The sequence below is a fragment of the Akebia trifoliata genome, chromosome 12 (assembly GCF_017979445.1).
Source record: "Akebia trifoliata isolate Shusen 1 chromosome 12, ASM1797944v1, whole genome shotgun sequence".
NCBI classification, from domain to species: Eukaryota; Viridiplantae; Streptophyta; class Magnoliopsida; order Ranunculales; family Lardizabalaceae; genus Akebia; species Akebia trifoliata.
The window spans coordinates 30,410,404-30,425,355 of NC_141386.1; the positions used below are offsets into that span (position 1 = coordinate 30,410,404).

A 14,952-nucleotide genomic window follows, 5' to 3' on the forward strand; every position below is an offset into this window, starting at 1 on the left:
TCAACAAAGTTACCCTCGGGCTTTATCTCGTGTTGTCTCGTTTACTTGTTTGCTAGCTACGTGTGTGTGGTGTACGATCATTTTACAGGCTTGCAAGTGGATTTGACCCCCTTGCGCCGCACGACCCCGCTTCGAAAGAATAGGGCCGTGACACTTGGGCACCTATTAGTGATGCACAAAATAAAATGCAACTAAGGAGTGTCTTACTCATACTTCGTAAATAGAAATCCTTAACGTAGAGATGTGGATTGTTTTCCTTCAAATTTAATTGCATTGGGAATTGGCTACTTCAAACTGAAATATAAAATACTATTTGGGGGAAAATAATTTTAATTCCACCTTTGTCCTTTATTTGATTATTATCACCACCACCTTTATATTCACCCTACCAAAGGAAAATATTAGTATCCAACCACTTTTGACTGACAAAATCCAATGTACATTCGAGATGAGAATATATTCCTAAGGATTCACTCGAGAAGTAAATCCATAAGACGAAACTCGTGTTTTTCCTTCCATATCAACCGTTATGTGGATGCTTGCTCTCACTACCAAATGAGGAACTTATGAAAATTTTACGGGAGATTCCTAATTGGTAGCTACCAAGCAATAATAAATTTTGCATTGCAGAACATTTGTAGTGCAAATCATTAACGCCTTAAAAACAAATAGTTGTACTACTTTATAATATATATATCCTGGCATCCAACTTTGAAGTGGGTAGGCCGCTTCAAATTTTGAAACAACCCTCCTCTCATTACAAGACACATGGCATTTTGAATTTATTTCACACCCTTACATTTCTGCCAAAATTTGAATTACCTCCTTAGAAATGCCATTCGTAATCCAATGAAAAGGGTTCCTTCAAATTTTTTTCCTATATCTGAAGTTAAGGTTAAATAAATTTTGTTTTGTGTGATAAAAATTAAAAATACCAAATCACGCAATAAAGAAACCTCCAAAATGCAAACCCTAAAGACATTTCTTCCAAGTTGCATCCGCCAGCTTGTGTTGGATGATTAAATCCAATGTGCTCACATGGGTTTCTTTATATTTTTAATTCCCAAACGAATCACAATCTCCATCTATAAAAACCTTAATTTCCTTCACCATTCCCAGACCTCACACACACACACACACACACACACGCACACACACACACACTTGCACCTAAGACCTATGGCTTCCAAGGCTCTTTCATCAACTGCCCTTCTCCTCGCAATTAACCTTCTCTTCTTCACTTTGGTCACCTCCAACTATGTTCCTTGCCCACCAACCCCAAAGACCCCTAAACATCCCCCTCACATCCCTAAGCCCCACAAACCTACTTGCCCTAAAGATACTCTAAAGCTAGGTGTATGTGCTAACTTGTTGAATGATTTGGTACATCTAGTTGTGGGTTCCCCAGCAAAGACCCCTTGTTGTAGCCTCATCGAGGGTCTTGTTGATCTTGAAGCTGCTGTTTGCCTTTGCACTGCTCTTAAAGCCAATATCTTAGGCATTAACCTAAACGTCCCGATCTCATTGAGTTTGCTGTTGAATGTGTGTGGCAAGAAGGTCCCATCGGGCTTCCAATGCGCATAGACTCTCTCTGCTTTGCACTTTTTTTTTTTAAATATTGTTTTCTATTCTTCTTGTGTGTGTTTGGGTTAGTATTGGGTTTGCTTTGAGTTAGTATAATTCCTCTTTAGAAGTTGTAATTCTAAAGAGGTTAAAACTTAAAATGCCAAGTGTGATCTACTGATATGGGGCTGGAAGTGAGGGCTCCTCACCATCCTTCATGTATTTGGTTATCACTATTGAGTGATAATAAATATGTAAGTGTTTTTGAAATAAATCAAGATGATGTTTCATGATGAAGAAGTGAATTTTGTGTAATTTTTGGAATGATAATCTTGTACTTGGCTCAACAAACAGCTTCTTGACTTGAATCTAATTTTTTTTCTTACATCATGAATCAATGTTATGTGTTACAGTATTTGGGTTGTTTGATCAATATAGTAGCATCTACTATAAAGCCCTGCATGGAAGCTTGGAATATACTTCATCATGGAAGGGAAAAATTTTCTAAGCTTCCACATATGGCGTATAAACATATAACCAGACTAATGCTTATATATTAGCCATCAAATAGGTATGCATGCATCGAGCATGGTGGACCAGAGTTTGGCCAACTGACTTGCAATATCCCTAAAATCTGACATGATTAATTATGATTCTAAACACATCCTAGTATCAACATGACTGATTTTTGGGCTGTTATACATTGCATGTGTACTGGTTAAGTGGCTAACATATCTAGTGTTACCAAACGATGATTCTGAACCTTCCCCTGAGTTAATAATATATAAATTTAGTGTGATGAGGAGGCTGCACAGTTGAGCCCAGACCGATGTGTAAGGATGACTAGTGATGCATCTTAAAGGAAAAATACACATAAAAGAAGCATCTTTATTGGCAAGGAAGTTACACCTACTTGAAGGTGCAAATAACCTTTTCATCTTTAATAAATTAGAAGATTGTTCTTATTGTATTGGACTTCAAAAAAATCTCAAAGTCATGGAATTGAGACCTACTAGTTGCACATACCCATTACAAATTTGCACTCCATTACTTAAAAATTCCCCCTTGCACAGTTGCACTCTATATGTATGCACTCCTTTTCTTCATCTTGTTCCTCAACCATGGCCACAAAAATTTTTGTTGGTTCATTTTCCTAAAGGATTATAAAATACATAAAAATAAAATAAAAACAACAACAACAACAACAACAAAAAAGTTTGAGGTGCAACTTGGATGTTAAGAGAGATTATAAAATACATAAAAATGAAATAAAAACACAACAACAAAAAAAGTTTGAGGTGCAACCGATCTCTAGTTGTGTGCAACTAGCTGATCCCCATGAAATTATATCATTATTGTTCAAGTGTTAATAACCTTACGTTCTCTTTGTAGGCAGTACTTACTGCCTTGGTGCATGCAAGAAAATTAGGTCATCACCCTTGTTGTCCCGAGATCCAGACCATTGGTGGTCTGGATGGTCAAGATATTGCCCTTAGAATCAGAGCTGGATGGTTACAATGGACAAATCCATACAAATCAAACAAATCATGTTAGTTTTATAGGATATTAGAAAGAACAACTATACTTTATGGAACTTAATGTTGGGTATTCAAGAAGCGTCATTTTAATAAATTGAGCTAAATAGAAATGACGATGTTGAGATGGATGAGTGGAAAGACTAAGAAAGGTACAAGATTCGAAATGAATGCATTTGGAAAAAATTGTTGGTTTTGCTTCAATAGGAGATAAACTAAGAAAAAATCATTAGAGATGGTTTGGACATGTTGGATGAAAGCCGATTACAATATCATTTAAAACAAATATTAAGTTGAAGGTCCTAAAAAAGCAAAAGAAAGACCCTAAATAATGTGGAAGGAGATAGTGAAAGTAGATATGAAATTAATCACTTTCTATATATATAGCAAAGACTTGACTCTATACAGAGTGAAATGGAGGAACAAGATTCTTTTCATTCACACCAAATCTTAGGGATAAGGGTTTGTTCTTGTTGTTTGATAGGCAATTCCATTTATTGAGCATGGCCTACTAGTCTTATTATAAATTTCCATCTCTTATAATCTATTTTGGCATACTCACAAATAAACTAAGTTGATGGGAATCTTAGTACATTAACTCATCCCGTGAATCATCTTTGACAATATATGTCTCACAATTATTTTTGTCCACATTAATATATTAATGTAAAATACTAAATATTTATATGTACAGTACATATGATCCAAAACATGACCCATTCTTTCTCATGTGATTTCAATTATAAGAGTGAAATTGAGATTAAGAAACGTGATTAATCGAAATGAAAAATCTAGTCGGCTCTACAGTACTACTTATTTCCAGATTTCCTTTTTCTTCACTTTTAATCCCCACATCCGCTGAGAATTACAAGATCCATTAATTATTGCATAAATAGAGGATTGATCAAAGCTTGTAATTATGCACAAAAAAAGGGAGGGGGGGAGAGTTGCACTTCAATTATTGTTTTAAAGTGGGCCCAATCCCAGATCAAGAGAAAAAAGAACAAAAAGAAATGAATGGTTAAGGGGATGGATTCACACAAGGATTGCCCAATTGTAGACATGGAGGTGACGCAACACATGACATGCAACAACTTTTGTCTCCCACATTTAGCTAGACTGTATTTGGATGAGACTAGAAATTAAGTCATATTGTAGGGTATTTCACCCTTTGTTACTATTTGGATTTTTTTTTAATCAAGTGCTATTAAAAATATTCGAAGAATCATCTACCATATAAAAACTTGAATAGAAAAATGTACAAAGGAGTTCATATGTGCTGAGTTCCTGATGTAGAACAGCCCATGAAGCAGTATCTTGAGCCCCAAGATCAAAAGAAGTCAAAATTAAGATGAAAGATCATGAATATTCAAACAATCATAACTTTTGACTCCGTTGTTGAAACAACTATTATCATGTATCTATATTAATTGGCTTGACCAACTCTACGTTGGAGTAATCTACTTGCTACGATTGGGATTTGGGATCAAGGTAAAAATTGATTGTTTTATGAAACATATTTTTTAGTGACTTTAAATATATATATTAGAGTATATGATGCACTACAATATGTCACAAAATTATGTATTTTTTTAACTAGCAAATTCGAGATTAAGTACAATTTTCTACTACGTTTGGCTCTTGTAGTTTTCTATATAATCTCGCCAAGGGATCTTATAATGATATCTAAGAATTGTAAACAAAGTTATTTCTACAATGTGTGGTATTTTGAGCCCTGCTAATTTTTTTGATTTAAGAACTTTTTAAGCTACAAAAGTTAAGATTAGGTATGATTTTCTACAATGTTGGCCCTTGTAGTTTTATATATAAGATCACTAAGGGGTTTAATAATGATATCTAAAAATTATCAAAAAAATTATTTCTACACAATGTGTTTTATGGTGTTGTGCCCTAATTTTTTTATTTTTTTTAGGAAGTCATTATTATGTATTTAGGTTGAAGATAGTAATCTTTATCCTTGATTATTTAACCCATGCCACTGCATTAATTAGTTTCTTCTATGTTTTAATTGAAATTCATGTGATTCATAGAAGCTCAATATCCTACGTACAAAAATAATGTTGAAATGTTCTTACATGCGTATGTGGGGAATGCTCACATCCATCCACGACTTTCTTCCATAAAGTATCCCATCGAAGGTTGCTAACATTCCATTGAAGAATTGAACATTAGCATATCCCCTGTGTGTGGGCACGTGTTTTTGTGCAACACATAATGCATGTTTTCTGATGCAGAGAAATAAAAAGTCCATTTCTTAGAAGCTTTCGATACACCAAATTAGAAGGAGAGAGTTTGAGAGGGTAAACCATGAAAGAAAAATCTATTACTGCATTTGGGTCCATCAGAGACTTTCTTAACATGGTCTGTTTTCCTAAGTTTAATAAGGATCTAAGTTAGGGTTAGCATCAATTAGAATATCGTAATAACCATATTAAAAGTTCTATCTCATGGTGCAATGTTATTTTCACATCCCCTCCACTTCAAAATAATAATAATAATATACAATACATTTTAGAGTTTGATTTTCTTTCTCGATCGGTTAAGCATTTGAAAACCTCTTTCTCATAGTAGGCACACTAAGAATTACAAGACATTCTGCAAACAACCCCAAACCCTAAATATATCATAAGCTTCCATCTCAAATGTCAAAATGAGATTATTTTGACAATCATCATAATTTACTCATAACACCATAATAAAGTCAAGCCCCTATGTACCTCTGAACTCTAAACCTAATTTCCAAACGAACAACGACAATGACAACCAAGGACAACAACAAAAACAACCACCCTAATGCTTCTAACACCAATGATCAAAACATTAAACTAAGAAAGACCAACCAACCTATGAACATACACTGTTTATTTCAACAATGATGTAGACTTAAAGAGGAGGGCAAACAAATCCAGGTGGTGGGGTCAACCCACAAGTGATAAGGACCTGAAGAGCAATAGGAATGAAAATATTAAGGTTGAGAAGCTTTAGTCTTATTGTAGTGCACAGACAAATAGCTGCTTCAAGCTCTAGCAACCCTTGAATCACTGGGCAGCATGCATTTTCCACAGGGTTCCCTAGCCCAATGTGCACCAACCCACCGAGCACATCGACACATAACCCTAATTTCAGCGCATTGATCGGGCAAGTCGGGTAAGTTGAAGGAGGAGGGATGATACCTGGAGGAGTAAGTCCTCCACCGCCTGAAGGAGGATTACCGGTGTAAGGTGGGTAGGTTGATGAAGGCGGTGGAATTATTATGGGAGGATTTGGAGGAGAACCAATGATCGGTGGTGGGATGATAATTGGTGGCCTACTTGGTGGTTTAGTCTTTGGTGGGGATACTTTTGGTGGGCGTTCTTTGCCATGGTGGGGTGGATGAGGGATTATTGGTGGGTTAGGGCGATGATAAGGTGGCGAGCAGTAACCGCAAGCCTGTATTGGAGGCAAAGATATTAACAAGAATATCATGGAAATCAAGAACATGGCTGTAACACTTGAACCCATCTCTTGCAAGCTTTTTTAGGGTTACAAGTTAAGAGTTGAGTTCTTTGATGGCTTTCAAACAGAGAGATTTATAGATGAATTTGATGAGCAACCCGTGACTATTTTCTTTCTAGTTTCAATACCATATTGTAAATGAGATCAATACCACCATAATTTTTTTTGGCGGTTAAAAAAAAAAAAACCCCATGATAATCTTTACCTGCAAAAGCTCGAAAATATAGGATTTCCTTTTGGATTGTTCTTCTTCAGATTGTAGAATTTAATTGGAGATTTTGGAGTTTTGTTGGTCTGGTGCTGCTTCCAATGCATCAATCCGTGACTATATGAATCCGTGATTCTCTTTGATTTCAATAATCTCTCAGTTCCACACATTTCCATGCAATTATCTCACTCTATATTTCCGTTTTGATTCTTCTTTTTTAATTTTTTCTTGTTTTGATCTCTTGATCTTGATTTTTTTTTTTTTAAACGTATCGATAACAATAATGCAATTTTCTGAAATTTACGGGCATAGCATGGGCTCTCTCTCCTCTCTGCCATCTGTGTTGGTGATTCAGTGGGCTGTTGTCCGGTTACGAATGAAAGAGAGAACAATGAATCAGACCTAAGAAGTTAGGTAGGGTTTGTATTTTTTTTCCCTTTGCTTCTTATATGGTTTAGTCGGGTACATTTCACAAAGGAAACATGTGAGCAACTTGCTGTTTTTGTTTTGTTTTATCTTACATAAATTTTATTAAAGAAGAGAAAATTTTGTGTCTATAACTTCGGCACAAAGAGAAACTGACCCCTTAACACCAACAAATGGAAGAGCTATATCATCTTAAAAAGACTAATTTCCTCACTAGAGCCTTGGAGCTTCATCAATGCACATTAACCGGTAAACATAACAGTTAAGAATCGAGATTGCATTATTATATACAGTGATGATAATTAATATCTAGCTCATTCTGCTAAAAAATAAACAGGGAAGATATGCACAAAATTTCCCAAAATGTGATCAACTTTTAATGAAATTCCCATTCCTGAAGGGTGAGATCCAAAATGTGATCAACTTTTGATGAAATTCCCATTCTTAACTCACTGTTCATTTTAAATCCCAAAATATGAAGAGTGAGATCATAGGTTCTTGCACTTCAAGTTTTTCAAAGTGACGATCTCGTTGATATATTTTTCTTCAAAGTGACAATCTTACTGGTTTATATAGTGACAATATAGCAAACCTGTGAAATCATCACTTTTATATCTACCAAGATTGTCACTTTGAAAAAAAAAATATCAACGATTTTACTATTTTATATCAGTGAGATTGTCACTTGGAAAACTTTGTGATCTCACTCCTCATGTTTTGGGAATTAAAATGAACGGTAAGTCGGAATCATAATTTTAGAATTTTGTCATATTCAACTCAAGAAATGATAATTTAGCCCCCGAAAAGAAGAGATTCTATTGGCAAACCAGCTTTTACTTGGGACACACATCCTTGGGGAATTAAGAGGTTGTTTATATGTAGATTGGTGTGTTATAAGTAAAAGTTGGTGTAAATAGAAGTTTTGATAAAAATACTATCTTATTTTATATTACTATAGATAAAACATTTAAATTATGTTATTGAATTATTTTTAAGGGAAGCAAGATTAATCGCAAGTAATTAGTAGGTAAAGGTGAGTTTTGAAACTAGGACGTGATACCAACACTCACCAATGTTAACCAACTTAACAAGCTGGCACCTTCACTTATACTAATGGCTACATCTAAGGTGTGGTAATGTAAATTAATGCAGTTTTGTCTCAATACTCATCACTTTCTCATTACAAATATTTTAAGGCTATTTTTATAGAGGAGCATTCGGAAGCCTTAAAGAGGGCCAAACATTTTTCAATATATGGGTTAGAAGTTTCGAAATGAACTGATTTTTTGTGAGGATAATCTCTATGGTGAGGAGATCATTCTTGCAAAAAAAAAAAAAAATCAGCCCATTATGAAACTTCTAAGCCCAATTTACAAGTTGAAGAATTGTGAATCATCAATTATTTGTAAACCATAAAATGGGGTTAGAAGTTTTAGAATGGACTGATTTTTTGTATGAATGATCTCCTCACCATAAAGATCATCATCACAAAAAAGAACCTATTCCAAAACTTTTATTCCATATATTGAAAAATGTTTGACACAATGATTGGCTCTCTTTAGGGCCTTCGAACGTGTCCCATTTTATAATATTTTTAAAAAAAATTATTAATTAGCACCCCTTCTCTTATTATAATAATAAAGAAAACAAATATAGTGCAAAGGTTTTTGTAGTTAAAAAGAAATTAACGTCAATTTGCATAACAATATCACCCTTCTCTCATTATATTATAATAACCAAAAAAAAAAAAAAGATTTTGTGACATTATATGTGTTGAGGTCCATAGCCCCAGCAGTTCATGTTTGGATTCAGAATTATACATTATAGTATTTGAATCTTTTATATTCTTAAGTTGGTATCCAAACAGCTCAGGAAACACATCTAATTCCCCACCAGAGCTGGAAACTCGTTTCGGAGCTAATTCAAGTGCATGGTAGGTTTAAAGAATTTCTTAATTATTTTTTAGTATATTGGAGTCTAAGGCCAATCAAACAAACAGTTCAGATATGTAGAAGAAAAATCTTAGAGATTAATTTGTTTTCTGGGGAATATATATTTATATATATATTGAGAGATTCTATTGGCACACCAACTTTTGCTAACTCCAATTAATATGTAAATCACCAAAGAATTAGCACACATCTTGAGGTGACATTACCAAAAGTTGGTGTGGCAATAGAAGCTCTATATATATATATATATATATATATATATATATATATATATACATAGAACAGCGTTCCTAAGACTCATATTGGGACTCACATTGCGACACACCGTTTTGTCTTATATGGGCAAAAATATTTGGAGTGGGCTGATTTTTTGTGAGGATGATCTCTATTTGAAAAATTATAGACCGTCCAATTTTTGTAAATCAATTTTGATGGGGTTAGAAGTTTTGGAATGGGATGATTTTTTGCCAAGATGATCCCCTCATCACAGAGATCATCCTCATAAAAAAACCAGCTCATTCCAAATATTTTTGCCCATATAAGATAAAACGGTGTGTCGCAATGTGAGTCTCAATATGAGTCTTAGAAACGTGACCCATATATATATATATTATTTTTGCATATTATTTTTGCCTTGGAATGCCTAGCATCTCAACTGTCTGTTTGATGGAGAGCCTCAACCGTGGGTTGAGACAAGTGTTTTCCGGGAAAAGGTTGAGGCTGCTTTCTATCAAATGATTGAGGTGGTAGGGATTCTCAAGTAATACGCATCCCTAGAAAAATTTGTATGATCAATAGAACAATCAATATTAATCTCTAGAAAATCTCTGTTTTTTTTTTTTTTTTTTTCTTTTTAACTCTATCTCTAGCATATGTTTGAGGCAGAGCCTCAATCCTAGGCTGAGATTAGAAAAATTCCTACCTTAAATGTGATTAATTTAATAGGTTGGAAGGATTTTTTAACCTCAAACGACATTTGATGTTCTCCTTCAAACATGGGGTTGAGTTGATTGGAAAAAATATGAATTTCCTTGATATTAGATCAGGTCATTCAAAGATTCAGTTTGAGAATCCCTAGGAGTGCTATGTTCAAGGTGAAAGGTTATACAGGTTTCCAAGAGATCAGTAAATAGAGGTTTCCTGAAGAATATTTTCCCATCTCAACCATTTCTTGAAAATTATCCCCATTTGGCAATGATTATTGTAACTTTTTTTTCCTAGGGATCAGTAATTTATATCCCATAAAAGTAAGAATGAGTTTTGCTTCCAAGATATCTTCCATGATGAAAATGAATCCAAGTTCGCTATATTTCCTGAAAACCAGATAGAGATGAAGATCTTCCATGTTTACGAGATTTAGCCTTTTTTAACTTAATTATTATACCTCTTGTACCCTTGAATTTTATTGGGGAGAGAGAGAGAGAGAGATTAACAATCAAAAAAGATAAAGTTGGAACATTTTAATTTGTGCTATAACACAAACTTTATTAAGGAACAAGTAAGGATTACAAAACACCAAGAACAACACATAACCATAAGTAGAGCCAAAACTATAGACCCTTAAATATTTCTTTTTTTACTTACAATATTCATAAAGTAGCATTCCATGATTTCCTAAGCAGGCCACAGTGCAATTACCTTCATTTATCTTGAAACTTTCTATGTGATTTTTCATCCATATCCGCCACCGATTAGTAGCATTTTGTTTAATTAACCTTAAAACAAAACAAAGCAAGCAAATTTGGTCTTCATGCTGACACCAACTATAATATACAAAGAACACGACGACAAGGACAGATAGTACTATAGATAGATAGATAGATAGATAGATAGAGAGAGAGAGAGAGAGAAACATGATTGTCTAGGCACATTGGAAGCCCTCAGGGACCTTCTTTCCACATGTGTTAACTAACAAACTGATAGCAATGGGGACGTCAAGCTTGATAATACCCAAGACATTGGCCTTAATAGCTGTGCAGAGGCACAATGCAGCTTCAAGATTAGTAAGACCTGTTAACAAAGCACAACATGGGCTATTAGAAGGTGTACCCAATGCAGGTATGTTAACCAGCCCACCTAGCAAGTCTGCACACACCGCCAACTTAAGGATGTCCTTTGGACACTTTTCAGGCTTAACTGGTGGTGGCTTAATTGGCGGTGGCTTAATTGGTGGTGGCTTAATCGGTGGTGGCTTAATCGGAGGACTCTTACAAGGCACAGGAGGACATTGCACACAAGATGAGACACTAGTGAAGAAAATGAAGTTGAGCAAGAGGAGAAGAGTAACTACTTTAGAACCCATGGGAGCCATTTTACACACAATGAAGTATGAATTATGAATTATGAAGCTGTGCTTGGTGGATATTTATAGAAAAGATTTGTAAAATAAGATTGTGGTTGAGAACGCGTTTGGGGACCACTTCCCATGCTTTTGGTCCCCAAAAACGCGTTTTAGCATTAAAATTTACCGTTTAGTAACTGAAGTTGAACCCGGTTCATCCCCATAGAAATGATTCGTAGAATCGTGAATACTCGCGAACCCAAACAAGGCCTAAAGCTAATGAGATGACCGACTCCCTCTCTCTATCATTGTAACTGGCAGCCATGTGAACTGAGGGTGGAGAGGTCAAGCTGAGTGTAAAGTAGGATCATAGTTGATCATATTCCCTAAGGAACGACAAGCAACTCCCACCTTTTATTCTCTAACCACGTAGGGATATAGTTGTTGATGGCAACATTGTGAAAATATCTCTTCTTCCCTTCCCAATTCCCTTGGTGTTAAGTGTTTGTCTTGTTTTGCTATGAAGGATGCACCAGCATTGTAGATGGGCCATACACATCCACTTGCTTCTTTATTGATTTTGTACTTGTCTTTGATGGTTTTAACTCTAATGGTTAATTTTGGATCTAAGCTAAGTTTTGCAATGTAGTAAACCACTAGCCTTAACTGACTTTTGAGGCAGAGAATCAAACTTTCCACTTACATGATAATAAAAAATAGCATTTCAGGGAAAAATGTTTTTGCTAACAAACATTCTCCTCACAAGATCCAGAATGGACCAATCACATTGGCCCACCTGTAATTGAATGGCTTCCCCAATTTTCAAAATTATCCTCATTAGGCTTGACCTATCACGCATTGGAGATCCTATGAGCAAAATCTCTCTCCCATTTCAGACCATGGAAGAAGTGTGTCCAAGATAACATCAACGTTTTAAGTGGACCCCTTAGGCCCAAAGTCGACATGTGTGTTAACCAACCAACTACTCCAAAACACCAATGTATTGGAGAGGGGTAGAACTATGAATATAAGAGGGTCGCAGGACTTAACTTGGGTATTACACACTCAAGAGTGTAGGAAAATATACACTCAACACTCCCCCTCGCACTTGAGGGTGGAAAGAATCAAACTAGCGCTCTGATACCATGTTAACCAACAAACTACTTCAAAAGACCGATCTATTGGAGAGGGGGAGTACTATGAATATAAGAGAGTCATGAGACTCAATTGAGGTATGACACACCCAAAAATGAAGGAAAATATACACTCAACAAAGAGAAGGGAACACCATTGTGAAAGCAGCAAACTTTACTAATGTCCAAGTAAATGAACTCGCACATAAACTCACATGTGTAAGTTGGGGAACATATATATGAGTAAATTGTAGGCCAAAGCCAGGTCCAATTCTTCTTCTTTTAATTTATTATGTTATCGAGATTTTACGAAGTTGAGAGGGAGCAATAATATCAAAGTATGAAAAACTCGCTTACGAGGTTGAGTTGATAATTCTAACAACTTAAACGCCAAGTCAAATTGTCAAGTTCATCATGTAATAAGTAATGTGAGTGCGAAATCCTCTATAATAAGGCTGTTAGCAGGCGGGCTTGAGCTCGGCTTGTTGAATCCAAACCTAAATAGCCATAGCCCTAATCGGACCTAAAAGTCCAAACCTTAACCTAACCTAATGGGCCAAAATAATTGTTTGCATAATCTTCTAGTACAAACTGTTAAGCCCAACTTTAACCAGTTTGAAGATCATGAACCTTATCATTCTTTCCTAGCTTAAGATTAGTGCCCTAGTCCTTATTTTCTTGTTTCAGATTCTGGTCTTATAAGAATTGTAGGATGGCAAATTTTTATTGCATTTTTTACGGGAATCATGGAACAACTTTCTTCTGATTTACAATTCCCAACAAAATTTTACTGTGATTTGTTTAGGGGTAGTCAAGCACCTAAAGATTGTAATTTTTATTCTACACTGTTTTGTGTTAATTTGTTGTATTTCTACCCGTTAGATTCGAATATCTTTCATATGGCCCAAGCCCAAGGTAAGAATAATTTAAAAAAAATGATTAAATCGAATAGCTAGAAATCACCAATTAGACTGAACCGAGAGAGTTTGCCAAAATTTTCCTAACGGGCCTTCTTAGGGAACTCATGTTAAAATGTACTCAAAGGGTAGGCCCAGCCCAAGCTCCACTTCTCTGTCGACCCCTTGGACCTTTTCGTAATTTCACTTACTTAAGAGCAAGTCCAACACACTCAAGCTTTCGGTCTATATTCTCTCCTAACTATTGTTATACAGAGCTAAAACCCTCTAAAAGAGAGCTCCAACACACTCGGGCTCTGACTCTCTATTTCAAAATTTTCTAAAGAGAGAGAAAGTGCAAGAGACAAAAGAAGAGAGTGAATTTCTCTCTCTCTCTCTTCTTGTTGGCGGTAAAAAATAATTGCAGTTGTGACACAGATTAGTATAACTGAATTGTGAAAACTAGTTTTGCTAGTACGATTGGGGTGAAGACCTCTTGAATAAGCGAGATGACTTTCCACAATAAAATGTCTAGCAGAGATGCCTCACAAATATTCCTATTTGCGTTGGAGTTGCTCTAACTTATTAGATAGGTTGTTAATGTTCCAATGTTGTTTCACCATTTTAACCGTCTCATATCATATTTTTCTTGCAAAAAATTTAATTTCAAAAAGAAAAAAAAATGCCTAGCTAAATGAAACTCTTTTGGTGATTCCTATAGTCTCAACTCTTACGAAAGGTAGAATAATTTTTAGAAAAAGTAAAATACAAACTGTTTTTTCTTGAGCAAAGATAGACTAAATTGGTCTAAGTTAATCCGCTTCATAACTTTAGAGGATGTAAGTGCAATTATCAGAATATTAGGGGTTAATATGGAATTATGCCAAATTTTAAGGGGTCAAAGTGCAATTTATCCTTAGAAATTCGATCTTAGGTGGTCACATCGTTTGAAACTTCTTTCTTGGCAGAGAAACGGTTATGAGGACTGGAAACTTTTCCAATGCCCATAACCGCCTCCTTTTCCCTAGTTTCCAACTCTGAAGAAACTTTCCAAAATAACAAGAACTTAATACTCTAAAACAAGAAGAAGAACAAAGAAGAGAGAGAGAGAGAGAGAGAGAGAGAGAGGGGATGGCAAAGAGATATGCAGTGTTGCAGAAAAAACTAGAAGAATTAGAATCTGAACTAAACGATGTGTTTAAACTCCAAGTCGAGACACATTGCCACCAACTTGTCTCGGAGAGTATCGACCGAAGGTTTAGTTTCCTGAGGAGTCTTCTCTCTGCAGAGATTGAATCCCGCCCTTATAAACCACATCATTTGCACCACATTGACCAAAGACTCACTGAACTCGAAACTGCCTTCCATGATTGGGATGATTTCAGGACCTCAACTGTCGACCATATCGATACTGCTTCGGAGTGTTCGTGCACCGAGTCATG

General features: G+C 35.5%; 1 protein-coding gene and 2 pseudogenes across 1 annotated transcript; 1 reads left to right on the forward strand and 2 right to left on the reverse strand.

The window, feature by feature from the left end:
• The first annotated feature begins 1,079 nt into the window (after window positions 1-1,079).
• On the forward strand, window positions 1,080-1,878 carry LOC147389433 (14 kDa proline-rich protein DC2.15 pseudogene; annotated as a pseudogene).
• A 3,780-nt stretch (window positions 1,879-5,658) lies between these two features.
• Window positions 5,659-6,768, reverse strand: LOC147389434 (uncharacterized). Its single transcript, XM_086417498.1, has one exon. It carries the CDS (start codon window positions 6,618-6,620, stop codon window positions 6,003-6,005), a length of 618 nt encoding a protein of 205 aa, XP_086273624.1. The 5' UTR covers window positions 6,621-6,768; the 3' UTR covers window positions 5,659-6,002.
• Window positions 6,769-10,650: 3,882 nt separating this feature from the next.
• Window positions 10,651-11,544, reverse strand: LOC147389435 (14 kDa proline-rich protein DC2.15 pseudogene; annotated as a pseudogene).
• Between the last annotated feature and the right edge of the window lie 3,408 nt (window positions 11,545-14,952).